This window comes from Rattus norvegicus, chromosome 13 (genome assembly GCF_036323735.1).
Source record: "Rattus norvegicus strain BN/NHsdMcwi chromosome 13, GRCr8, whole genome shotgun sequence".
NCBI classification, from domain to species: domain Eukaryota; kingdom Metazoa; phylum Chordata; class Mammalia; order Rodentia; family Muridae; genus Rattus; species Rattus norvegicus.
In genome coordinates, this window is record NC_086031.1 from 86,509,411 (window position 1) to 86,537,184 (window position 27,774).

Genomic DNA, 27,774 nt, shown 5'->3' on the forward strand with positions numbered 1-27,774 from the left:
ACCACTGAGCAATCTTTCAAAACCTCTGTTTTGTTTTGTTTTTAATTATAAACAATGTGCTATATTCTAGGTATAGATGAGTCTAGATTTCATTTGAATATATGGGTCTATAACTAGAAGTCAAATTGCTGGGTCACTAATTTTGTGAATATTTAGCTTATTAGAATATTATTAAATTTTATAAGGTAGTTTTAACTTATTTCCAAAGAATGCACCCATTAACACTCCCATCACCAGTATATTATTGGTTCAGTTAATCCTTATCCTATCAAATACTTGATGTTTTCAGACTTGATTATTTTTGCTAATTAAGTGCTCTGGATTTGCATGTCTCTTAATTCTCAGTGAGACTGAATATCTCTTTGTGTGTGTGTTTTGTGTGTGTGTAGTATATGCATATGTGCCAACCAATGTGCGAGGACACATGGGATTTGTCACTGGTGCACATGCTTAGGGAGGCCACAGGTTGATTTAGGGATATCTGCCCAGGGGACAGGGTTTCTCATTGAACCGAGAGGAGGATGGCTGACCAGAAAGTCCCTGGGATCTGCCTCCACCCAGCATTGTGATGCATGTGGCCACCTGACTGTTAAAATGTGGGTTCTGGGATCTAAACTGAGGTCCTCAGGGTTGTGCAGGAAGCCCTTTGCCCACTGAGCCATCTCCTCAACCACTGTGAGTGAATAGTTCTCCAAGACTCACTGGCTGTATTTCTTTTTCAGCTACAATTCTCATTTATTCATGCAAAGTTTCTTGGTAGATTGTCTTTTCCCCTTGGACTTATTAGCTGATTAATAGGAATTCTTTATAAACAAGAATTACTTGCTATTGACCCTTTGGTATGTGTGTCAAAACATATGTCCTCATTATATCTTTAATTTTATTGATGGTTTCTTTTGAAGTTTTGAGGTACAGAACTTCTTAGTGTTAAAGATTGTTTTTAGTCTTTTATGATTAGCCTAGCTTTAGGAAATAAAGATGTTATAGTTTATAATTGGGTTTTTTTTTTTGAGACAGCTAATTAACATTTATTTTTCCAAATACTTGGTGTCATCAGACCTCATTGTTTTTGCCAATTAAATGTTCTTAATTTGCATATCTCTAATTTTTAGGGTGACTGAATCTCTGTGTATGAGTGTGTGTGTGTGTGTGTTTGTGTGTGTGTGTGTGTGTGTGTGTGTGTGTGTGTGTGTGTGTAGTATATGCATATATTGTTCCCTCTAGGCTACCTTAGAACCCACGGTGTAGACGGGGATAGCCTTGAACTTGCCTCTGCTTCCTGAGTGCTGAGACTACATCCAGTGCTTGCTGATATTTTCTATGCTCTTTTACTAAAAAAGTCACCTGGTTCTTCTGTGAACAGCTCTGGCTTATCAGAGAGGTTCACTGTAAATTCCATGAAATTCCGATGACCCAGAGAGGTAAGTTTGAATAAATAAATCTCTTGGCAACAAATACACTAAATACATGTGAAGAGGCTTTGACGCACTCTTGGAACCACAGAGTAGAAAGAGGATGAGAAAGCGAGTTGTCTCCTCACCTTGAGAATTAGAGAAAGCAGGAGGGACAAATGTGCATGGTGGCGGGGGGGGGGGGGGGGGAATCTCGATCTGAGAGGCAGAGATTTACAGATTCAGGGAAGGGACTAGGACTCAAGACCTAATAGTCGGGCTTATTACGTGGGATGGAATGGGGACTCCAAATGTAAACACGCACCATCCAAAGTCTCTGATCAGGATTTATAAATCTGGGGGTTGGGGATTTAGCTCAGTGGTAGAGCGCTTGCCTAGGAAGTGCCCTGGGTTCGGTCCCCAGCTCTGAAAAAAAGAAAAAAAAAAAAAGGATTTATAAATCTGAAATTATGCTTTGAGGGCATCGACTGCAGGAAGACATGCATTTTGTCTTGCACGCCTTTCTCGTACACTTGCGAGTGCTGTTGCTCTGCCCAGAGGGAAGGCAGGATCGAGGCACTGGCAGAGAGCAGAGTGAGGGAGGTAACAGTCCTCAGGGCTCACAGATGTGCTAAGGGTCCGGGTCCCTGAAAATCTAGTAGGAAGGGGGCAGTGGAGCCAGGATGGGAAGGAAAAGAGGAACCCAGCAGGACAGGAAGAGGAAGTGAGATCTAGTCTCTTGATTTTTTTTTTTTTTATGACCTTGTGTGGGTGTTTAAACACAATGCGCATGGTCTTCTCGGCAGCAGGCAGCCAGGGAATCTGTCAGCTCTGTCATGGATCCTACAAGATGTCGAAACAAAAACACGGAACAGAGTTAAATCTTCCAGAATGTAGCTGAGGTGTGTAAAATCAGTTTCATTTACAGTCATTACAATGATCTGAGTGGATGCTTGCTAGGGGACGATGATGCTGAACTCTGGTCATGTGCATGTGTATTTTAGGGGCTCTGGGGAGGCACAGCAGAAAAAACCTGAAGGGAACATGGACTTGTACAAGTTACTTGATCATTGAAACTTCAGTTGTTCAGTTAAACTTAGAACTTTGAAAGCCTGTATAATTTACAAAGCAGGCAATCAAGTACCCAGAAGTCATTGTGTGTGGTATATACGTGTGCGTGTTTGGTATATTAGTATGTCAAACTCAGAATATAAAAACTTGAGAATATGATGGTGACTGGCAAAGTCTTCTCTGGATGAGGCTCAGAGGGAAGGCAAAACCTTTCTCAGGGGTCTGAGTGTGAAAGTTTACAGTGTGCAGAAACTGCACACACACCCCCCCACACACACCCACACACAAGAGGAAGCACTTTTATAGCTCTCTTGAGAAGTAACAACGGCAAAAGGACAGTTTCATGTTAAAAGCTTAGTCATGATGGTGAGGTGGGTGTGGTTTGTGTGTGGATTTATATTTCTGGAGCATGGTTCCCAGTGTGCTGAGAAGTGATTGGGTCAGCAGGAGGAAGAGCCTAGTGAGAGATTCTTAGGTTACATGAGGGAAACTATGCACAGAAGGAATCAAAGTACATCATCATGGACCTAGTATGGTGGCTTATACCTGTAATCCCAGCATGTGGGAAGCTGAGGCAGGAGGATCACTATGAGTTTGAGGCCTGCTGGGTTATATAATGAATTCTGGAATATATAGAATGAAACCTTTCCTCAAACAAAAACAAAAACAAAACAAAAACCCAAAAAACAAACCAAAAACAAACCCCCTACAAAACCAACACAGAACCAAACAAAACCAACCAACAACAATGAAAAACCAGTGTGTCTCATGGGACCTCTGAGCTGTGCCTAACTCCTGAGTAGCTCTCTGGCTTCCTGTCTCTGATATGGTTGCGTATTCTCTTGCCACTGTGATACCATCCTGACATTCAAGCAGAACATAGACAGTAATGAGATCGCTAGAAAGGAAGCCATTGAGCATCCTCTTAGTGTGTGTGTCACGGTAACTAATTCTTAAAAACTGGCTAAATATATCTGAAAAGCCAGGTGGGTCCTTTTTGAAAGGCTCATCTTTAACTCCTGAATAATGGTTACTTTTGAGAGGTACACAAAAGGCTTAACCTTACCTGAAGAAAGGCTTTGGCCTTTCCCCTTGGCTCTCAGGAGCCAATGCCTAAGGTCTTAGCCTTAGTGGCTAATCCTTGGAATCTTGCTGACTAAGAACATCTTCATTTATAGGACTTTGGACTATGGCAGTCTGTGCCAATGAAGCGATTTCCGGTGGAAGACTTGGTCCCCTTAGCATCGGATCAGCCTCTGAAGGGGTCAGAGAGAAAGGGCAGCTCTGTTCATGGTGACTCTCTCCATATATGTGACCAAGTACAAAAAGTCTGGTGGCAATACTCCATACATCCTGTCACAAACAATTTCCAGGAGAAGTAAGTTTTTTCTTCCTTTTTTTTAAAATTCATTTTTTGTAATTTATTTTATATTTTAAATGATTTTTAAAATCAGTAACTTTAGTTATATTGTTACATCATAATTGATACTGAAAGACATTTGGTTGAATTTAGTATCAGTCTGGGGACAATTTTGCACACATGTACAATGTACTATAACCATGTTTTGAGAATTAGGCTCTGTCGGCCTACCTCTCTGAGGACCAGAACTCTGTTCATTGGAATAGTCTGGACCTTGCACGATGTTCTTCCTCCCTCGACTCATTTTTGTCTGTAATTTAATTTGTGCTACGAGTCATCTGGAAGTAGCTTTTAATGAATTTTTTGGGTTTTTCTACTGAGTTCACAAACTTCAAGGTAGGCTCGGGGCTCCCAAGTTTGCAAAGTGTCTTGGAGGTGGGTAGCCCTGGGAGGTGGGATTTCCTAGGACGATCTGACTCTCTGTAAAGTAGCTAAGGCAGAGGAGGATAGAGCTTGAGGAACCTTGATCTCTTGGCTGCTGATTTTCAAAGCTCTTGATTAAGCCTCTGTTTCAGACTTTCAGAGACCTGGGGGAATCTCGATCTGTCTGTCTGTCTGTCTGTCTGTCTGTCTGTCTGTTAGTTCATCCATTCATCTGTCCATCCATCCATCCATCCATCCATCCATGAATGAAACACAGAACAGCCTCTGAGTTTACATGAATTTTATCTGGTCTTGAATCTTTATAATAAAATGGTCAAGTCTTAGAAGCTTCCCATCCAAGAACTTGTCATGAGGGGAGAGAACTATGATCGAAGAGCTTACCACTGTATCTCAGTGGGAATGAGAATGCCTTCTTTAGGGAACTCATTCATCCCTTTACCAAATAATGTTGAACCACCTGGAAAAAAGCAGGCTCCAAGACTAAGGAGAGCATTAGGGCTGGACAGCCTCAGGGCGGGACAGGGCAGTATGTAGAAAGGAGTAGCAATTCTATGTACACGGTAGAACTTGTCAGGAGCAGAAGATAGAAAGATGCACATGGCGCTTCTTCCAATTCAGTGTCCAGGAGGTGGTAGGCTGTTTATGTTTGGAAGAAAGGATGGAGCTGGTCCTGGGGTCAGGATTGGTGAAGCAGATTTTCCTTTCCAGAGACCATGTCTTGTGTATATTGCTTTACCAACCTGTTACTCAATATGTATTCCAAGATGGCTTCTGGCTCAAGGCAATGTCCTGCCTCCTCCTCCAGTGTAAGGCTGCTTTTACATTCACGGTTGTTCATTACTTGCTTCCAAAAGCTGAGCCTTGTCTTCTGCCTGTCATGTGAGGAAATGTAGTCTGTTGCATTACGTCTTGGACACTACCTCTCAAAGTCAAGGGTGCTGGTAGGCCCCTGTGCGGGAGCTCCAGGGGTTGAGGGCTCCGTCTTAGGATGAGATGTGGAAAAAGCTCTGTAGGCTGATGCTAAAGAAGCAGAACCTCACTGAAGTCTGCTGGGGTTGTTTAAGTACCACACCCCGGCTGGGTGTCGTCTACCTCTGTCTTTCATGGGTCTGAGAGCTAGACATGCCAAGATCAGGAGGCTTCATAGTCAGGTTCTGGGAAGGCTTCATGTTTTCTCAGTCATGGTAGAAAGAATGAGGGATGAACAGAATTTTTGGAGCCCGAGGGGGGGGGGTCTCCTGACCCTGCTTTTTAAAATAAGACCATTAATTCAATTCAGGAGAGCTCGGTTCTCAAGGCTTGATCACGTCCCCAAACACTCCACTTCCTAATACCACCATACCGTTGCTTAGATTTCAAGATATGAATGAGAAGGGTGGGGGACACTCAGATTCATTTATTTACTGATCTTTTAAGATAATAATTAATAATAAAGAAACAAACAAATCAGAATATTTGATCCTAGCACTCGGAAGGCCTAGACAGACAGATCTCTGAGTTCGGGGCCAGCCTAGTCTACAGAGTGAACTCCAGGACAGGCAGAGCTGTAAAGTGACCCCATCTTGAAAACAACAACAACAACAACAACGAAAACCCAAAACCAAGAGTCTGTTTGGGCTGGAGAGATGGCTCAGCAGTTAAGAGACTGCTGTTTCAGTCAAGTCCCAGCACCCACATGGCAGCTGACAGCTGTCTGTAATTGCAGTTCCGGAAGATCTGATGCCCCCAACACAGACATAAATGCGGGCAGAACACCAAAGCACATGACGTAAAAGTAAACGAAGGAGATTGCCATACGAGGTAAGGGGTTTTACCAGGGCATTTTCACACCAGCGTGTCCCGGAGTGTTATATGCAAGCTCTCAAGGGTAGCTATTGATTTGGTCCTGAAAACTCTCTTGAAGGAAAGCCAAGTATTCACGTATCTGCTGGTCTTTAGGGGGGGAAACCCCCGTATATTTGTTTATTCATGTGTGTGTTCGTTTGGGTGTGTGGGGACGGCAGAGGTGGAGTCCATCCTCCCTCTTCATCATGTGGACTCTGGTGATCTCGTTCGGGTCTTCAGGCTTGACGTTGAGTACCTTCGCCATCTTGCTTGCCCAACTGCTGTTGAGCCAGAGGACTTAGAAAGCAATTTTGTTGGTGCTACACAGGTTGCAAGGTAATGAGCTGGAGTTCAAGTCCAGGTCTTTGACTGCAAATTGATCGTCTAGTCCAGAGCGTCCGTGTTGCCTCCGCTGGCAGCCACCTGTCTCGTCAAGGTTTGGTCAGGCTAGAAATAGATCTAAGGATGGAAAGAGGGGATGGGCTTGGAGGAACCACAAGTATTTGTTGCTAAGGAGCAAAAAAGAGGAAGAAAGCAAGAGGCCTGGCTTCTGGATATGGCCTTGAAGTAAAGTGTTCTGGGGGAGCAGGGGTGCTGGGTACCACTGACTCTATCCCTCCTTGGAGTTCAAAGGGATCTTTGCTGCCTGCTGTCCTACAGGATGAATCCAGCTGTGGAAGCTAGGGAGTAACACAAATGGTTTCACATCCTTTGGTGGAGGGCGGTGAAAGGAGGAACAGTGTTTGCATACGCTGAACATTTGAAATCATAGACTTCCTGGGCTGATTAGATTATTTCCGAGCAAATCTCAATTTTATGTCTCTTCCTTAATCGCCCCATACCACTCTTCCCTTTCAACATTAGCTCCCACTTCCTCAGGGTCCTTCTTCTCAGCCCACCCTACCCCCAAGTTCTTTCAAATTTCTGTTTCCACGGTGCGTGTTGGTAAGGGGCCGTCTTGAATAATCGCCAGTGGTTTTTCTCCACACTGCTGGTGCCACTGAGGATTCAGCACCAGGCTGAGGAGGACCAAGGGCTGAGATTTTGCAGCTGGTTTTGTGAGTCACTATGCACTCTGAGAGAGCACCCACCCACTGGAGGCAGCTTAGCTTGTGGGAACCCAACTGGAGGGACTGAGGCTTTCTCAGTGGCCTTGTCAGTGTGCACAGCAGAAGTGAACAGCCTTGAGTTGAGGAAATTGTGGCTGGACAGGCAGGGAGGTAGTTCTGCTGTGTCCTGCTGGCTGTTAGCTGCAGAGTCTAGATATCAGAGCACCTGGAGGAGACAGGGGCCCCTTAGCCTGCTCTGTTGTGTGGGGATGTTGCAGCAAACTGTCCTGTTGTCACTCTTCCTGCTCCTCAGAGCTCATCAGGGCCAAGGTAAGGATCCTTGTGTTGATGTGGGGTGGGGCCTGGTATGGACTCATGGGGGCCTGAGTGTGTGAGGGAGATCAGAACTCAGAGCCTCTAATCGTGCCATCTACCTAGTCACCTGGGACACAGGGAGCAAGAGGAGAGACTAGAGAATGTGGTCCAGGCCCCTCAGGCCATTGTAAAGTGCTTGGAGTTTAGTCTGTGTGAAAAGTGTGGAAAGTCAGGGTGATGTGTGCCCTATGTTTCTCTGGAGCTGTGTGTACACTAGGTTTCTCTGGATCTGTGTGTGCACTAGGCTTCCCTGGAGAGAAGTGGCCATTAGCTTGCCCTGGAGCGATGTGGGCATCAGCCTTCTTCTTTCTTGCTCTAGGAGCACCAGCCACGGCTTTTTTTCTTCATCCCGTCACAGTTTTGCCCAAACACCACCTTGTCATTGTCACTTTCCCCCACTGAATTCAGGTTTTTGGTTGTCCATTCTGAAGAAAAGGATGGGCTGGGAGTTGTGAGGAGTCCCTGGATGCTGTGGGTCTGGGTGAGGTAAGGTGTTGAAAAGAAGGAAGAACAGGCGGTGTCATGGGTCAGCCCTGGGGTTGCTGTACTTTGCGTGGGTTGTGTTGAGCCTTGCATTTCTCACGGACCAGTTTCTAATTGTCACTGTGCTGGAGGTGACCCAGGGAGGCTCTAGCAGGCCAGACTGTTTCACACTTCTGGTCACCTCACCTCCTCCCAAACAAGGCGTGAGTGAAGAAGCAGCTGCTTCTTCTTCTTTTTTTTCTTTTTTTCGGAGCTGGGGACGGAACCCAGGGCCTTGCACTTGCTAGGGAAGCGCTCTACCACTGAGCTAAATACCCAACCCTGAGAAGCAGCTTCTTGAGGAAGAGATTTGGGCTCGGGACTCAAAGGGACTCTAGTTCTGCAGAACTCACCCCAGGGGCAGCCAAATGATACGCTGACAGACAAACCTTTCTTACTAAAGTGTGACATCTGCACATAGATGTACGTGACGGTGGGTTGCTTCCTGGATGACTTTGGGACAATTGTATGCTCACGTCCAGTCATCATCTATTGTCTTTTCCATGAACCTAGGCAATGTTCTCACTTCAAATCTCAGCTTAGTTTTCCCCAGATGTAAGTGGCGTCCCATGGTATGGCCTCCTGGCTTCTTTTGCTTGACATGTTCATGAGGTTTGTCTACGTTGATAGCTGTAGTTCATCTCTTTACTGGGAGCTGTGAGTCTCTGGATGCCTGCGGTGAGATAATACTATTTCATCCCAGCCTCAGGCCGTTCTTTGTTCATTCTGTTATAGACGCCCATTCGGACTTTAACATGGTTCCTTCCACAATAATGCTTTCCTAACACGCCACAGTACACTTCCAAGGTCCAATCGTGGGAGCGTATGTTCTTAGCAGGTGTTGTCGAGTTCAGGAGTTTTCAGGAATGCTCGAGCTGTGTAGTACCCGGGATTTCAAGTTGCCTCAAGGCGACTGGCTTTTTGTTCTGAGGGCCCGTGAACAGAAAAATTGCAATGGTGTGGAGTCCACAAAGCAAAAGGTCAAAGCCAAGGGTCCTGTGGCTTTATAACTTCTTTGATATTTTGCACAAAATCCCCATAGCAGAGCTACAGAGTTGAATTAATTAAACAGATTCATGGTGGCCTTACTATGTTATGAGAACTAGGTAAAATTTTGCAAGGAAACAGTTGAAGAGCTGGGGTCGATCTTTTTTTTTGTTTGTTTTTTTTGTTTTTTTGTTTTTTTGTTTTTGTTTTGTTTTTGAGATAGAATCTCACATATTCCAGGATAGCCTGAAAGACAGAACTTTGGTCATGGGAGGCAAGGGTCCAACTAACTAAACTATATCCCCAACCCTGGATTTCACCCATGAAAATCTTCTAGTCAGAGAAATAGGTGTGTACAATACCAACTCCAAGGGAAGGCAGAAGAGGCCCTGACAGTCATGGTACATTGAAAGGAATCTGAGAGGATGCTGGATTCTTCTAGGTGGAGAGACAGGGGAACTGGCTTACAGTGGTAAGAGCTCAGAAAACCGAGTACAGAGAACCAATCCGGGCACAGAAAAGGCCTAAATAAAAGCAAGAAAAGAAAGAGTTCGAGTGAGAGGCATAGTATGTAGTTGCCTTGGAGAAAGCAAATACTTCAGTGGACTGGGGATAGGAAGGGACACAGCTGGGGCAGTTTTGACAGACAGGAACAGTCAGCTTGCCCACGAGAAGGAGAGGTGGTGGTCAGTCAAGACAGGGCTAAGGAGGAAGTGGCCTGTGGCCTCTGCAAGAGACTCATTGTTTTGTGAGTTTGCTTTAGCTGGTCCTGTTCACTTCCCAGCATTGACCCAATCTCTCTTGTCCCTCCCCCGAACCTGGTTACCTATGCCCAACTGAGACAAAAAAACCCTCAACATCCTTTTGCAGGCTGGCAGGATTATATCCCCACTCCCACCCCCAATCCATCCCCACCCCCATCCCCGTTTCTACACCTAGCCCCTGGCCCTCTCTCGGGCACTCGGGTCTCCCAGCTTCCGGTGAGCAGAGGGTCTAGGCTGGTGACCCCCCTGCTGAGTCAGAGGTCCCCTAGACCATTGTTTTCTCCTTGGTGCTCACCCCACCAAGCTATACTAGAGTTTATCAACTGTCCTCACTTCCCTAAGCTGCAGTACAGTCTAGCAAACTGCCCCCATTCTTCTTCTATAGACTTAATATTTTACCTCATCCGTTCTTAACCATCGGAAAAGAGCCCCCAAGGCTATGAGCAGCAGCAACAGCCTTGGCTGTGGCGTCCCTGACCACCGGAACTGGCTGCGGCCACTCCCTTCTGAAAGGCAACCCTGTGTAGGCGGTTCACCTCTCTCCCTTTCTCGCTCCCAGCGTGCAAGAACTTGTGAAGTTATTCTCCCTTTCTCTCGTTATCTTTTCACATTAGCATTTCTTTTTTACTCCCTTAAAATATCTGCCTCCGTGGGATGGGAACGAGGGTTTTCTGTCCCTCACAGGTCCGGCCTTTCCTCTGTCTTTACTCAGGCTCCAGCTGCTAGGCTCCTGCAAGAAGCTCAGCTCACCCCAACTCCTTTCTCCTTCCACTAGACTGTGGAGACCTGAAGGAGAAAAGCCCAGCAAAGAGCAGGCATAGATTCACAGCCTCTGAGCTCAGCCGAGTTCCTTTCTTCCTTCGAAAACATTGATTTATTCTTTGAGGATTTCATACAATGTATTTTGATCATGTTCTTTCTTCTTTCCCAACTCCTGCCAGACTCTTCCATATTTGCCAACATCCCCACCTAACACACACACACACACACACACACACACACACACACACACACACACACACACACACAAAGTGTTGGTCAGCCACTCTTGAACACGGGTCCTATTCTGGAATGTGGTTAATATATCGTCTCCTGGTAGCTATAAATTGTGAATAGCTTCTTAGCTATTGGGGGACCTGGGTCCGCGCCCCGCTGGGAGTCCCGCACCCCAACGCGAGTGCGCCCTGGTCTGCAGTGTCTTTTTCTTTTCCTTTTTTTCCGGAGCTGGGGACCGAACCCAGGGCCTTGCGCTTGCTAGGCAAGCGCTCTACCACTGAGCTAAATCCCCAACCCCGGTCTGCAGTGTCTTTTATCCTCCCCGAGGTTGCAGGTGTCTGAAAACCTTTCAGAAAATGGAAGCATGGTTAGGGATTTTTTTCAATCCTACCCACAATTTCCCGGTGTCTCCTACCTGGTCTGCTCCAGCACACAGTCCCTTGGAGAGAGTGTGGTTGCTACCTCCAGTTGTTCTGTTTTTGGCCAGCACCAGCTTCCCACTCCTAGTTAAGTTTTCGCCCATCTGAAAAGCCCAAACCAACAACTGTCGTGACACCTGTGGGTCCGCCTAACCTTCCCACCCTTTAGATGGTCTTGTTAGGTTGGGCTGATCTCAAACTTGCTATGGGTCTGGGGATGGCTTTGAATTTTTGTCTTGTTTACCTAAAATGAAATACAGGGGTATAGTTTAGTAAGTGCCCTCAGTACAGCATAGCATTAATAAGGGCTACAGATCCCATACTTTCTTTATTATTCAAATTTTATTTCATTTTTTTTGTTTTTTTTTTGTTTTTTGAGACAGGGTTTCTCTGTCTAGCCCTAGCTGTCCTGGAAACTCTCTCTGTAGACCAGGTTGGTCTTGAACTCAGAGATCCACCTGCTTCCTCCTCCCAAGTGCTGGGATTAAAGCTGCGCGCCGTCACCGCCCGGTCCCACACTTCATTTCAAAGAAGTTACAGCCTCGTTAAGGATACTGCTTCTTCTGCAGAGTCCATATTTAACTGTGTGACAGTGGAGAACGGTGTTCTCTGTGGGCCTCTGCTCTGCTGCTGGCTACACAGTAGTTTACTATGTTTATCTGTGGTACTGAATATTTTTTAGATGACGCATCCTTAGATATTTGTGCTACCTCTTACAGGCTTTTTTTTAAGGTTTACACCTTAAAAATTAAACTCATGCTGTTTATCACTCCACTTTCCAAACATGTTGGGGAAGGCTTTGCTGCAGTCATTCCTACACCAGTGTTGGCACCCGGCCCGTGCTGCTGCTATGCCTGTGGTGCCCTCTTCCTTACTCCTTTCTCCCACTAGGCTGACCCTGAGGCTTTCTTCTAAGGGCAGTGTCTAGCCACTTGCACTGAGTGGCCACTTCTAATACACTGGTACGAACGAGGAAGGCATGCTCTTCCCGTGTGCCAACGTCATTATACCGTTGTGTCCTGACCTGTACTGGCTGAAGCAGCAGAGGTTGTACGTAGTTCTGGTAGCCAAGCTTGGTAGTGTAGGAGTCACCAGGTGGTACTGTGTGGCGGGACTAGGGTCCCTGAAGAGGGCCCAGTAGAGGCCATTGGTGAAAGTGCAGCTCAGTTGTAGCAAGAGATGCCAGGAGTTTTGAGATGGCAGTGTCATTGGGATGATCACCGAGGACAGCAATAGCAGTGGAGTGGAGTCAGCCAGAGCCTAGAGGACAAGCTGTGTGTGCTTCAGAGGGCAGAGCTGGAGAGGTGACCCCAAGCCCCTTGGAGGAGCCCAGAAGATCGTGACAGAATCCCAGAGAACTGGACATGGAGTTATTTACACTGTTGGAGTTTGGCTTTGCTTGTTCAGATTGTGACTGTGCCCAGGTTCTTTACTCTTGGAGAAAGTATTTAACTTAATTTTAAATTTTTTAGGAGGCCACAGCTGAGAGACGAAACCTTTAAAAGAGATTTTTGGATCTTTAGAGGAGATTATTTTAAAGAGAGTGAACTTTTAATGTATTTGAGTTTGTAAGGACTGTGAGACCTTTGAAGTTATTATGATATTAATATCGTAATGGTAATTATTGTGATGCTAATACTAATATACCATCCTGGGGATAAGTGAGAAAGATTCTAATTGAAAAGTCATATGCTTATGTGTAAAGTTGACAAGGGTCAGTTGTAATAGCTGCTTTATGTCAACTTCAACCAAGCTAGAGTCATCAGAGAGGAGGAACCTCAAATTGTAAAATGCCTCCAAGATCCAGCTGTAGCAAGCTTATGAGGCATTTTCTTAATTAGTGATGGATCCAGGAGGTCCCAGTCCATTGTGGGCAGTGCCTTCCCTGGGCTGGAGGTCCTGGGTTCTATAAGAAGGCAGGCCAGACAGGCCATTTGGAGCAAGCCAGTAAGCAGCACTCTTTTATGCCTCTGCCTCAGCTCCTGTGTCTAAGGTCCAGCCCTGCTTGAATTCCTGCCCTCGGTGCTTTTGATAATGGACTATTATTATGAAACTGTGGAGTGAAATAAGCCTTTCCCTGTGCTTTTGGTCATGGTGTTTTGTCGTAGCAGTAGTAACCCTAAGTAAACCGTGACCCAATCAATGCTCCTGATAGCTCCATTCTTAAACAGAGAAATGATAAAAATATTACCTACAGGTGTAGGGAGACAACCAATCGTTAACAGCCAGCACTGAGCAACTGAGACATCCCTGTTGATGTGCCCAGTGGCTGAGCTTCTGACCTTGCCTTTGGGCTAGTAGGATGTATCCAACCAGGCTGGATGGCCACGTCTGTCAGCCACTCCTCTTACAGTCTTCTGTTTTAATGGCTCCCCTTTTGTTGATCAGGATTCCATTTTTTATTTAAAATCCTGCCCCGCCCCGCCCTGCCCTGCGGATTTGTATTCTATGGCAAGCACATCAGGGTCTTTTCTCAGAATCTTTAGATTTGGCACTGCTGGCTGCTCTCGGCCCTGTTTCCTGTGAAATACCCAGGACCCATCTCTCATCTCAGCCTTATGTGGGATGGAGTTTGGCTCCCAAAGCTTTCGGCTCAGCTCGAGGCTGACGAATTGCACATCATCGACACAGCTTCTTGTTGACTGGACCTTAGTCTTGACTCTTCGTGTAGCTGATATCGCTGGTCAGTCCTGGGTGCCTCAGATCTTCCCTTTCATCACCTGTTATCTAAGAGGAGCACATCTATCTTCCTGTGTGTTGACCAATCAAGAACCCTCCTCCGACCCACTCACTTAGATTAGTCTCTACAGTGTTATCTGGTTCCTCCCCCTCTTCCCTTCCACAGCATACAGAGTAACGTCAGGCTTCTAGGAGTTGAAGCCTTATGACACATGTCTATTTCTTTACCAACGCTGCCGATCACACAATCAGATGTCTCACTGATCCTGGTTATTTTATCTCTGATGTTCTGCATAGGGGAAGAGCTTGCCTTCCCTCGCTCCCACCACGAGGACTGGGGTTTAATTCCCATTATTGAAAAAAAAAAGTCTGTAATAGGTTCATGCCCTCTGCTTGGGTCCTTTACCAGAGAGGATTTAAACTCTCTGATTCGTGTCCTGGAAATGTTGTTCTGATAGCCCCTTCCGTGGCTAGAGAGCTTTCTGATTTCTCACTTCTCAGTCAGGCACATGCTGACATGGAGGCTTTCCCAGACCAGGCATCTAAAGAAACGCTCATGCTATTCTAAGCGCTCTGGTGTTACCTTTTAAATTAAAATGCTTTAAAAAAGAATTTAAAATCACAGGCACTCAGACTTCTCTGAGAAGTCTTGTCTTAATTTTCTGCTTGCTAACAGCATGCAACTCCAACGGAAATGTGATCTTCGGGGGTCGGGTGGGGTGGGGGAAAGGACCTTGATTCTCTTCCTCACCCCAGTGCCCATTGCTTCTCAATGTTTCCCCTCAGCGGACATTTGGCAATGCCTAAAGACATTTTTGTTTGTCATGATTGAGGCTAGGTAGATACCACTGGCATCTAGTGGGCGAGGCTTGGGACGCTGCTAAATGAGGTATAGCACAAGCTTCCTCCCAATACCCAGGTGTTCTTGGGTCCTGAATATTAAGGGCTGAATTCAGCCAACCCCCGTTCTAGAGCAACGCCCAGCACAAAGAGGAAATTTGACGCCCTCTTCTGGCTCCTTGGAGTAACTGCATTCATATGCCCTCACCCACACGTAGATCACATATGTGTTCACATAATTGTTTTTTTCTATTTCCGTGGCGAACGTCACTGATATTCTGATATGGCTTGCATTGCTTGCATTAATTATTAATAATAATGACTCTTCAAACCCAAGGATGTTTAATGTCTTTCTATTCTTTTGTTCTTTCCAACATCTTTCATTTTGTTATGTACATTTCCTTATGGAGGTCTTTCACTTCTTTTTTTTTTTTTTTTCCTTTTTTTTGGAGCTGGGGATCGAACCCAGGACCTCGCACTTGCTAGGCAAGTGCTCTATCACTGAGCTAAGTCCCCAACCCCTCACTTCTTTAATTATATTTATTCCTAGGATTATTTTTTGGTAGCTCCTTAAATTTTGCTTTTTTTTTTTTTTTTTGACAGAAGGGTGACTATTTTTTTCTTGATTCCACTTTCACGGGAAATTTTGTTTTAACCTTTCACTTCCAGTTTATGCATGTCCTTAGAGATAAGGTGTGTTTCCTTCCTTTGCGTGTTCTCATTCTCTGTCTCTCTCTCTCTCTCTCTCTCTCTCTCTCTCTCTCTCTCTCTCTCTCTTTGTATCCCTCTGTCTTTTTCTCTCTGTCTTCCTTCTTTCCTTTTCGCCTTCCTTCCTTTTCCCTCCCTCCCTTCCTTCCTTTCTTTTGTTTTTTCCTTCCTTCCTTCCTTCCTTCCTTCCTTTCTTCCTTCCTTCCTTCCTTCCTTCCTTCCTTCCTTCCTTTCTTTTTGAGACAAGATCTCATCTGTCTGAGGCTGGCCTCAAACTTGTTATGCACCCAAGGGCAACCTTGAATTCCTGATCCTCCGGCCACAATCTCCTGAGTCTTGGGATGCACATTTTATGTAGTGTTTGGGTGTAGGGGGCCAGTGAAGTCCTGATTGAGTCCAGTTCTGAGCCAGTGTGTATTGCTCGACATGAGCCACGTTGAAGACCCCTGAGAAACTGGCAGAGCCTTTGTTTACCCCGTGTCATGCTGTTTTGGTGAAGTCGGTCTGTGAGAGCTAACCTGGGCCATGCTTGAGTTTCACAGCTTCGAGGACCTACACGGCTTCAGGGATGCGTGAGGACCATGTCACAGCTGGAGGGGATGTGGGCTAAGACACACATCTGGCCCATCAGTGCCTAAGTCTTCATTGGATGCAGGGCCTGTCTGTGTGTGAGCTTTGTCCACAGGGGCAGTTTCCCCTCAGCTCTGGTTGTTCCTATGACAGGTCTGTCACTGAGCTCTAAGACAAGCCTACTACCTCCCCTCAGCTGTTGGAGTCTTATTTCCTGCCCTGCTACCTGAAGTTACAAGAGAGAGGTGGAGCATTCAGCCTCTCGGACTAATGTAGTTCTGGTAACTCAGTCTGTGGTGGGTATTGGCTTGGTGGTAGGAGTTGGGGGCTCTGCAGCACATGTGTGGGTTTTACCACGTCAGGCCTGTTACGTGGTTTCAAGCCTAAAGCCGGAATTTAACTTATTCACTCTCACATGCTGGAGACATCATGCTTTACACTGGACTGATTGGAGTTGGGGCGCATGTGACATGGACAGTGGTTCCCTTCTGTATTTGTCTTTTGTTATAATTGGGCACTGTGGTCCCCACTGGATCTTCTTAGGTTTTTATCAAGGTAATTTGGTGTGGGGAGAAGATACTGGATGATCTTACTTAGCTGCCATCTTGTTCTCCCTCGGTCTGCCTTTTTTTTTAATGTGCTCCATTGTTAAGAACCATGTGTGGGGCTGGAGAGATGGCTCAGCGGTTAAGAGCACTGCTCTCCCAGAGGTCCTGAGTTCAAATCCCAGCAACCACATGGTGGCTCACAACCATCTGTGATAGGATCTGTTGCCCTCTTCTGGTGTGTCTGAAGACAGCGACAGTGTATTTATAATAATAAATAAACCTTAAGAAAAAAAAGAGCTCTTGCTCTTACTCATCTCTTGCCTTTACTCTTCTCTGCTCTGGTGTCTTCTTCCCTGTCCCTTCTTGTCCCATCCCTTCCCCTTCCCTCCATGTGCTCATGGCCAGCCTCTGTTCCTCCCCTCTTCTACTCTTCTTCTCTCATTAAACCTCTCCATGTGGAAAAAAAAAAAAGAGAGAACTATGTGTGTAACCATCTCTCTCTTTACCCTCTGACCCCTACTCCTCCCCACTGTAGTCTCGTTAACTCAAGATTGTCATTTTTGTTGTGTCCAGCCTCTGGATGGCACCCTGAGGTAGCCGTCTAAAGTCTACCACTATGTTATAGCCTAGGCTACCACCACCACATTCACTAAATCACATCTTGATTCCTAGGGAGGGAAGTGCAGACATATACCTGTAAGGCACAGTTTTAGAATTTTGGTGAGCACTCCTGCAGAGACCATCAGGTTCCTAAAACAATAGCAAACATTAACCATTAGTGAGCATTGCGCACAGTGCACTGTGCTAAGTGTTCTGAGAGGACTGTGAGTCCAGGTGTATTTTAGAGCACAAGGCCAGCTGTGAAGTCAGCATTGTTTTCATTGGGTCTGGCTGTTCAGGGTTCCTGGAAGTCACTGTTTGGCCATGTGTGCTTCCCTCAGTAGTCAGGGAGTCAGGCTTTCTTTTGCCTCTGTGACAAATACCCGGAGGAACAAATTTCAAATGGGGAAAATTTATATTCGGCCTATTGCAGAGTTTCTATTTGCCCCTTTCTTTTGAGATGAGGTCTCATGTAGCCCAGGCTGGCCTCTGATTTGCCATGTAGCTGAGGATGGCCTTCAATTTCTGATTCTTCTGCCTCTACCTCCCGAGTGCTGAGAGTACTGTTGGGTGCCACCAAGTCCTGGTATTAAGAAGTGCTGAGAATTGAATCCAGGGCATGCTAGGGAACATCTCCAGCCTTATGTCAGAGGCCATAGTAGATGGTTGGCTTAATCCTGTGCCGTGAGACTATGATGAAGCAGTGTCATGGTGGGAGGATGTGACAAAGGTGCTCACCTTCTAGCAGCTGGGCGGCCGAGAGACACAGTCAGAAAGGGAAAGACGTAGCCTTGGAAGATGTGTCCTTAGTGACCCACTGGCCAAGCCCCATCTTTGTGGAGTTGATTGATGAAGTCAGTGCCCATGAGCCAACCACCTCTCAATGATGTCATCAGCTGAGGACCAATCCTACAGCACATGAACATTTGGGGGGGGAAAACTTGGCAGCCAAGTTACAATGGGGTGGGTCATGCCAGTAACGTGGTGTTTCTAACTTTGGTGGTTATGAAATCATCCTCTAGGAAAGCACGGGGAAACATGTCTGTCATTCCAGCTCAATAAGGTAGTGAGCTCATGGCCAGCCAGGGCTACTTAGTGAGATCCTGTCTCAAAATCCCAAAGGAAGGGTCTGAGGAGATGGCTTAGTGGATAATAATAGCACTTGATCTGAAAGCAAGAAGACCCGAGTTCAAATCCCCAACACCCATTAAAAAGCCAGCCTAGATCAAACAAAGAGTTTCAGGTTCGGTGAGAGATCCTGTTTCCAAAAATAAGGCAGAGGTCCAGAAAGCTGGCTCAGTAGGTCAAAATACTTGCCTCGTAAGTCTAACAACCCGAGTTTGATCCCTGGAACACACACACACACACACACACACACACACACACACACACACACACACACAAATACTAGCACTCCTAAGGGGAAATGGGAGGCAGAGATAGGAGAATCACCTGGAAGCTCACAGGCTAGCCTGGAGTACACAGAGTAGGAGAAAGGACAGGAGGAAGCCTGCCTCAAAAAGGTGGGAGGAGAAAAATCAATTTTTGAAAGTTCTCCTTTGGTTCCCAGACGTGTGCTAGAGCCTGAGTGTGCCCCCCACCCCCATACACATAATATGGAGAGTGATAAAGACTCTTACCATCTGCCTCTGGTCTCCACATGCACAAGTGCCTGCGCACACACGCACACATACGCCACAGTAAATTATGTTAGAAGAAAAAACTGAACCAAAATCTCTCTCTAACACCAAATCAGTTGTTCATCATTTTGCTGTGTAACTGGAGTTATTTACTTAAGTATTTTCTTTTTTAAAATATATATAATCTATTTTTATTTTATGTTCGTTGGTGTTTTGCCTGATATATGTCTGTGTGATGGTGTCGGATGCCCTGGAACTGGAGTTACAGACAGGCATGAGCCACCATGTGGTTGCTGTGAATTGAACCCAGGTCTTCTGGAAGAGCAGCCAGTGCTCTTAACCACTGAGCCATCTCTCCAGCCACTACTTAAGTATCTTCTAACACAATTCCTTACCTTATAGAAGTGAGGCTAAGATCTCCACGGGGTTCTTGGGAAGTTAAGTACTGGCAACACATTTGAAACTTGTCTGTCATATAGACTCAGGAGACTCTAGTTTGGGGCTGGAGGGGTGGCTTAGCAGTTCAGAGAGCACACTGCTCTTCTAGACAACCTGAGTTCGGTGCCTAGCACTCTTGTAGGACAGCTCACAACTCTCTCTAAACACCAACTCTAACGAATCCAGTGCCCTCTGCTGGCCGCCTGGGCACCGTCCTCACCTGTACAAACCAATACACAGACACATGTGCATCTACATATGTAAAAAATGAATCTTCAGAAGAGATTTTAGCTGCCATTGTTGGTCTGTGAGTTCCTTCCAACTAGAGGGTGGAGCCTGGGATGTGGAGAAACAGACGGGTCTCAGGGTTTCTCCTCATACTTGCTCCAGGTCCTTAGCCTAAGGAAGTGACGGGCAGCTGCCTGCACTGCTCAGGTCTCATACCCTTTCAGTTACCTGCAGACAAGGTTCTCTTTTCTAGATTGTGCAGATTCTTCTGAAGAAGTGCTTGGAGTCTCAGGAAAGCCTGTCCAGCTGCGGCCTTCCAACATACAAACAAAAAATGTTTTTATTGAATGGAAGAAGAAGACAGGACATCAACAGACTCCCCAGATCATGACTTGGGATACTACGGAAAACAAAAGCTTTAATATGTGTTGTAGTGATATCTATGGTTTTGAGTCTTAGAATTTTGCTCTTAGTATCAAGTCAGCTAAGCTAAATGACAGTGGTCACTACGTGCTGGAGATCACCAACAGCCAAAGAGGAATAGTGTGCACTAAAAACTTCCAGATGCTTATATTTGGTGAGTTTTAAGCACTGTCTACTCTGTCCCTCTGATTCCTGTAGGATTTGCATTTCCAGGACTCTCTGACCAGAACCTCTGTTTCCAGATCCTGTTGAGACACCTCACCTGATTGTCCAGGGGAAGCTCTGGGCTAACGGGACTTGTCAACTGTCTTTGTCCTGCTTTGTGCCCAAGGATGACAATGTGAGCTATGCTTTGTACAGAGGGAGCATGCTGATCTCGAATCAAAGGAATGGCACCCACTGGGAGAACCAGACTGATGCCAGCAGCCTGCACACATATACCTGCAATGTTAGCAACAAGGCCAGCTGGGCAAACCACACCCTGACCTCCCCCCAGAGCTGTCAGAGTGTCCCTTCGAGTAAGTGGGGGCACTTTGGCTCACAGCAGGGATCCTACAACCAGATTCACATGAGACCCAGGTATGAGGTCACATGGCCTTCTGGTCTAGTGCCTTGGGCCTTTCCTCAGAAGGTGCCTGGCCTCTCAGGGGCACAGGCCTGTCTTAGTCTGGGAGGACTTATCTCTTCTTCTTTTACTGGAAATAGTAGTTTCCTTCCTTGCAGGGATTCCTAGTTGTTTACTGATTGTTGTGATGCCCTGAACATTGTCCTCCTAACTGGAGATATTGGGGACCCAGTTTCTCCTGTCTTCCCTCGAGCTGGAGAGTTTCCTGGGAGGTAATAACCCTGTACCTTGTCCGTGGGGGCCGCAGGAAATGCCCAGGTACTTAGCAGAGTTCTGCATTTACTGCTCATCTTGCGTCACCTGAGTCAAGGTTGTACTGCTTTTTATTAGATAAAGGCTTAATACGTTATCGGCATGGCAATTATAAGAAAACCAATCTAGTTCCAACCCAACCCAATGCACCTGTCTTACTTCACAGACATCGCCCTACTCAACCTACCAAACTTCCTCAATAGAATTCTACCCACCTAATCCATCTCCCCAAACCCAACCCAACCTATTCAACCCAACCCAATCTACCCAGCCCTCTCAGCCCAATCCTACCCACCCAACCCTACCCAAACCTCAGAGTCTCTATCCTTAAATTTGTAGCAGAAAATGTGTATAGCTCCTTACTTTGGCCTTGGGTTTTTCTACCATGCTATATTTAGCTTCATGAAGTGTAGTTTCTTATCCCGTGATCAGGTACATCTCCCCTTTTCTCAGAGGAGAAAAACACTGAAAAAGCAGAAGGACTAAGTCCTCAGAAGCTTTCCCTGGAACACCCTTAGGTTCTAACGGGACCGGACAGGACTGAAGTATTTCTGTGCCACATTCAGGCCTGGACTCTGGCTGCAGGTCTACGATCAGTCACTTTAGGCATAAGGAAACTGGCATGGTGTGGGTGGAACTGGCTAGAAAGAGCAGCCCCATCACGTCAGTGTCCTGAGTCACTACTCCACACCATGGCCTGTGCCTCTGAGCTTCCTTCCTTCGGTGGCAGATCCCCAAGTGAGTGTAGTTTCCAAGTTCTGAGCATTGCAGCCAGAGCAAAACACCCAGTTCTTAGCCGCCAGAAGCTTGGTGCTAAGAGAACCAGGAGTTCCTCCTGTAGGAATCCTGAGCTAGGATCCCTCTGTGGAATTAGAGACCTGAACAGGATTAACTCATAGTGTAGACACTGAAGGAGAAGACAAAAGTAATAAGCTCACATTATAAAGAATCTCCCTGCCAATACATTTGCTTAAAAACAGTAAGTTACACAAAGGAGAATGCTGTGCAAGTGCCACCTTCCCCAGGAAGTTCAAAGGAGATGACTGTGTCCTCTCACAGCTGCCCATTAGGCTCCTTCCCCACACCTTGCCTCTGCTGGGAGGTTGAGAGAAGATGACCCTGGCTGATATGGTAGTTGCTCTCTCTGCCTTATCAGAAAAAGGGCACTTCTGCCAGACGGGCAAGGTGACTGTGGTTAACAACTGCCCTGGAAAAGCATCTCTGGCCCATCTCAAGATACCTAAAAATATCTTTTCATTGGAAATGCCCCCAAAGAACTCAACTCGCAGTTTCCGTCTCTGTAAGATGTGTTTAATTATTCCAAGTTTCCGGGACATAAAAGAGATTTGCAGGTGAAAGCGCGTGTAAAGATGTCATGTTATAGTGAGAACTGTGAAGAATCTTTGCTCAGAACCAGGACCAGTTCCCATCTTGCATTTGCCAAAACGCGTTCCACTCTATAATTTAAGAACCTTTCCTTAAGAGGTGGGCCAGCAAAACTAAGTTCTTCCTGGGTAGTGAATGATCAAACAGGAGCGAAGGAAGGCGTAGTAACGGGAACACTGGTTTAGGGGCCTCGGTCATCATTGCTTATTATATCTGTAGTTCTTGGATCCCAGGTAGATTAATTCATTTCTATGAGTTTCTCTGTTAGGCAAATGAGAGTAATAATCAGAGATCAAACGAGAGTAAGATCAAACGAGATAATGTTTATGAAAAACTCATTAGTGGACACCCGTGATACACAATTCTTTGCGGTTCTTCTATTCCTCCTCCTCCTCCTCCTCCTCCTCCTCCTCCTCCTCCTCCTTCTCCTCCTCCTCCTCTTCCTCTGCCTCCTCCTCCTCCTCCTCCTCTGCCTCCGCCTCCTTCTTCTCCTCTTCCTCTTCCTCCTCCTCTTCTTCTTCCTCCTCATCTTCCTCCTCATCTTCGTCTTCCTCCTCCTTCTCTTCCTCCTCCTCCTTCTCCTCCTCCTTCTCCTCCTCCTATTCATCCTCCTCCTCTTCCTCCTCCTCTTCCTCTTCCTCTTCCTCCTCATATTCCTCTTCCTCCTCATCTTCCTCCTCATCTTCCTCTTCCCCCTCATCAACTTCCTCCTCCTCCTCCTCTTCATCTTCCTCATCTTCCTCTTCCCCCTCATCTTCCTCCTCCTCCTCTTCCTCCTCGTCTTCCTCTTCCCCCTCATCTTCTTCCTCCTCCTCCTCTTCCTCTTCCTATTCCTCCTCTTCCTCTTCCTCCTCATCTTCCTCCTCCTTCTCCTCCTTCTTCTCCTCACACTCCTCTTCCTCCTCATCTTCTTCCTCCTCCTTCTCCTCCTCCTCTTTTTCTTCTTCTTCTTCTTCTTCTTCTTCTTCTTCTTCTTCTTCTTCTTCTTCTTCTTCTTCTTCTTCTTCTTCTTCTTTCCTCTTCTTCTTTTGTTTGTTTGTTTTGTTTTTGTTTGGAGGTAGTTTTATTTGACATCCAGCAGGTTAGTCCTCATCCACATTGATCGTCTGTAGATTTTTGAATGTGGTAACAGTCATGTAAGTGACCAGTGTGTAGAGCTTGTTTGCTGAATCCTCGTCCTCATAACGCTTTCTGGACAAAGGTACTCGGATATGGTACAGAACATTCCTTATTCCCTTGGCCCAGATGGCTTTATTGAGCCTGGTGTCAATGCGCACATCTGGAGTCCCCATTTCCTTCATGGCAAATTTCCGAATTTCTTTGAAAGCCCTGAAGCTTTCCTGAAGCCCACTCCATGGATGCGCTTGTGAATGTTGATGGTGTATTTCCGGGTCAACACCTCGTCAATGGCAGAACGGCCCTTCTTCTTCTTGCCACCCTTCTTTGCGGGAGCCATTCTGTTGGGCCCAAGTTGGAAAGGTTGCCGTTCTCTTCTTGTTGGTTGCATTACCGATCAGCATCCACGGGTGACACAGGAGGTGAATGTAGAAGTTCAAATGAGGAAGAACCAGGAAGGAAAAATGGAAGGCTTGTAGCAGTGGGTCTGTGGTGAATGTTTGCTGCGTTAGAACCGTAGGTTGATGAAATAGTTGCGGTACAAGATGTTTTACAGGTTCCAGATCATGTAATTAGCTCTCAGAAGCAGGAAACCTTATCTCCTTTTTTCAGGTGAGGTGAGTAAACAGCGCCAGTCTTCTGGAATTTATAAGCTGGACCAGTCCATCACCCAATTGAGGAGGATCGATAAGGGTGATGGACCCCTAAGATGTGAGGAGACAGGCCGCATGAGAGAGATAGTTCAATCCCTTGGGATAGTTCCTGAAGCTAATGAAGGGGCAGTGGGCGCTCAGTCTTCTCACCTTCTGTGTCCCTCAGAATTCAATTATCTGCCCTTTGTGGTATCCATCGGTATCCTCGTCAAATTTTTTCATGGGGCCATCGATTGCTTCTGTGTGTGGAATAGGAAGAGAAAGCAGTCACGTAAGTAGACGGCTCCTGAAGGGATACTGTTGCTTGGGGTATCAGGTGTAGTGAGTTGACCCTGAGTCCATGGGCTATACGCTATACACAGCATCTTCTTTTCCTGGGAAAGGTGTTGGGATACATGTGAATACAGGTTGGGGAGGGCAACCAAAGTACAACCTCCCGTTCACAGTATCTGTGGTGGCTTGAGAATATTTACAGCATGGTCCCCAATAATGCTGAGTTATCTAGGGCACTGGGTTTGGCTGGTGACTTCCTAGCTTGGTAGAGTATATATGTCATGGCCAATGGCTCTATTGTGTTCTTTATGCATTCTGGCAAGAGCATTAACCTGCCTAATTTCTAGAGCCATTTTAAAGATCGTGAACTTTTTTGGTGGAGGTGTGACTTGTGAAGTGGAATCCTGGACAGGAAACCTTCTGAAGGTTTCTGAAGTTCTAGTCTTTATTTTCTTCCTCACACAGAGTCCATCGCTAAGGAATCTTTGACCATATATGAATACGTCAAGAACGCACAAGTCAGCAGGGACCAACGAGGACATTTTAGGGCCTCTGGATCTTCCTCAGATGTTCGGGGAGATGAGAGGGGACAAAGAGAATCGGACAGACGTCTTTTCCAGGTGATCTTTAGATATCTTCCATCTCTTTTCTCCACCAGTTTCCTGGCTCTGTCCAAAGAGGAAAAGGAGAAAAGAAACAGAGCAGAGAAAATGGAAATGAGGCAGAAGGGGCATCATGGTGCTGTACTTAATCTGCCCAGGGGTAGAACTCAGTAGAAATCAATAGCAAAGGGCAGAATATGTCTACTACTGTCTTCCCAGATGGCAGAGTAGGCTGGAAGGAAGCTCTTGGTCTCTCAGAACACTAGGACACAAGAGGATGGGCCCTGGTGCTCCATTATCCGCTCCAAATCCCTGGTGCTCCATCACCTGTACCATCTCCCTGGTGCTCCATCACCTCCTCCATCTCCCTGGTGCTCCATCATCTGCTCCATCTCCCTGGTGCTCCATCACCTGCTCCATCTCCCTGGTGCTCCATCACCTGCTCCATCTCCCTGGTGCTTCATCACCTGCTCCATCTCCCTGGTGCTCCATCACCTGCTCCATCTCCCTGGTGCTCCATCACCTGCTCCATCTCCCTGGTGCTCCATCACCTGCTCCATCTCCCTGGTGCTCCATCACCTGTACCATCTCCCTGGTGCTCCATCACCTGTACCATCTCCCTGGTGCTCCATCTCTCTAGTGCTCCATCTCCCTGGTGCTCCATCACCTGTACCATCTCCCTGGTGCTCCATCACCTCCTCCATCTCCCTGGTCCTCCATCACCTGCTCCATCTCCCTGGTCCTCCATCACCTCCTCCATCTCCCTGGTGCTCCATCACCTGCTCCAACTCCCTGGTGCTCCATCACCTGCTCCATCTCCCTGGTGCTCCATCACCTGCTCCATCTCCCTGGTCCTTCATCACTTGCTCCATCTCCCTGGTGCTCCATCACCTGCTCCATCTCCCTGGTCCTCCATCACTTGCTCCATCTCCCTGGTGCTCCATCACCTGCTCCATCTCCCTGGTGCTCCATCACCTGTATCATCTCCCTGGTCCTCCATCACCTGCTCCGTCTCCCTGGTGCTCCATCACCTGCTCCGTCTCCCTGGTGCTCCGTCTCCCTGGTGCTCCATTCCCTGCGCCATCTCTCCTGCCCCCGTGTCTTTCCATCATTTCCTGAGCATCACTGCTACTTCCCCTCAGTGGAATGGATCCCTTCCTCCTAGGTGCTGTTTCATGCTTGTGCACAGGGTTGTCTTAGTGCCATAGCATGGCTGTTGCATTGTTTACATGGCTCCTTTGACAGTTCCAGGAAACTTTTATGAGGTTGTACTTGTTAAGCCAATATTTTCTCTATGTATTTACATAGTTCCATAATTTCTAACAAAAGAGATTGAATTACATCTGGGTCTAAGACCAGTGTTCCAATGAAATGCATACTCCCTGTAACACTAGACTTAGCACTTTCCCATCTCTAATGAGGGTTTAGGTTCATCTGGTGGCATATTGCAACTTGTGTCTCATCCTGCACACTACAGTTCATCAACAGGTCTTAGGTTTCATGAAGAGTGAAGCAAGTTGCTAGATTGGAAAGAAGAACTTCCTGCAAGCTGAAGACAGCTCAAGACATGGATCTGTTACTACTTAGATTCAACTGATTTCTACCTCAGCTTTGTATCCAGTAAAAAACGTTCCCTTTCATCTTCTGATAACTGATCTTCAGCTGTAGTTTAGACTTTCTACCTAAACATTCTCTCACCTGGAGAAAAGAACGTCTTTCTCCTCGTGTTTCATCTCTCTGAACCTCAGTATTCACACCAAACATTTACAACAAGCTCTACCTAAGGGAAGGCTGAGGATTGAGCGATGCAGAGCAAGAAGTGAAAGCACTCACTGATAAGTGGAGCCCAGAAGCTCAGAAAAACCACGATACAACTCACAGACCATCTGAAGCTTAAGAGGAAGGAAGACCAAAGTGTGAAAATGCTTCAGTCCTTCTTAGAAGGGAGAACAAAATAATCATGGGAGATAGAGGGAGGGAGAGATGTGGGAAGGAGAGAGGAGTGGGAAGGATAAAGGGGGGGGACCAGATATGGGAAGAGGCAGGAGAGAAGTACAGATGGCCAGGAAAGTGTAGCAGGGGGAATGGGGAATGGGGATAGCCACTAGAAAGTCCCAGATGTCAGGGAAGCAAGAGGTTCCCAGGACCCAACAGGGATGACATTAGCCAAAATACCCAACAAAGGGAAGCTGTAGGGACCACCTCCAGTACATAGATACGACCCCTGGTTGAGAGATAGGGCCACCTACCCATCTCAAGAACTTTAACCCAGAATTTTTCCTATCTAAAGGAAATGCAGAGACAGAAAATGGAGCAGAGACTGAAGGAAAGGCCATTCAGAGACATCCCCACCTAGGGATCCATCCCATCTGCACACACCAAACCTAGACACTATTGCTGATGCCAAGAAGTGCTTGCTGACAGGAGCCTGGTATAGCTGTCCCCTGAGAGGCTCTGCCAGCACCTGACCAATACAGATGCAGATACTCATAGTCAACCATTGGACTGAGTCTGGGGACCCTAGTGGAAGAGTTAGGGAAGGACTGAAGGAGCTGAAGGGGACTGCAGCCCCATAGGAAGAACAACAATATTAACTAAGCTGACCACCCAGAGCTCCCAGGGACTAAACCACCAACTAAAGAGTAGACATGGAGGGACCCATGGCTCCAGCTACATATGTAGCAGAGGATGGCCTTATCTGGCATCAATGGGAGGGGAAGCCCTTGGTTCTGTGGAGGCTTGATACCTCAGCATAAGGGGATGCTAGAGTGGTGAGGTGGGAATGGGTGTATGTGTTACGGAGCACCCTCATAGAGGCAAAGGGGAGAGGGAATAGGATGGGGCATTTGAGGAGGGGTAATCTGGAAGGGGGGGAATACTTGAAATGTAAATAAATAAAATAACCAATAAAAAATGAAAAAATTATTTATTTTATATCTGTTAGTACACTGCTGCTCTCTTCAGACACATCAGAAGAGGGCATTGGATCCC

At 46.6% G+C, this 27,774-nt stretch overlaps 1 protein-coding gene and 1 pseudogene across 7 annotated transcripts; one reads left to right on the forward strand and one right to left on the reverse strand.

Annotated features, from left to right (window-relative positions):
• The first annotated feature begins 2,135 nt into the window (after positions 1-2,135).
• On the forward strand, positions 2,136-27,705 carry LOC120093159 (natural killer cell receptor 2B4-like). Of its 7 annotated transcripts, XM_063272756.1 has the most exons (7): positions 2,149-2,293; positions 3,641-3,840; positions 19,707-20,030; positions 20,119-20,394; positions 24,075-24,179; positions 24,647-24,801; positions 26,261-27,705. In XM_063272756.1, exons 3-7 carry the CDS (start codon positions 20,018-20,020, stop codon positions 26,276-26,278), a joined length of 567 nt encoding a protein of 188 aa, XP_063128826.1. In that variant the 5' UTR covers positions 2,149-2,293; positions 3,641-3,840; positions 19,707-20,017; the 3' UTR covers positions 26,279-27,705. The 7 variants fall into 7 exon arrangements, 6 of the variants coding, with proteins under 6 accessions (XP_063128827.1, XP_038947340.1, XP_063128826.1 ...); XR_010057286.1 differs by lacking the exon at positions 3,641-3,840 and having other exon boundaries at positions 2,136-2,293; positions 20,119-20,455; XM_063272757.1 differs by lacking the exon at positions 3,641-3,840 and having other exon boundaries at positions 2,136-2,293.
• Positions 23,073-23,613, reverse strand: LOC108352572 (60S ribosomal protein L31 pseudogene; annotated as a pseudogene).
• Positions 27,706-27,774: the final 69 nt, after the last annotated feature.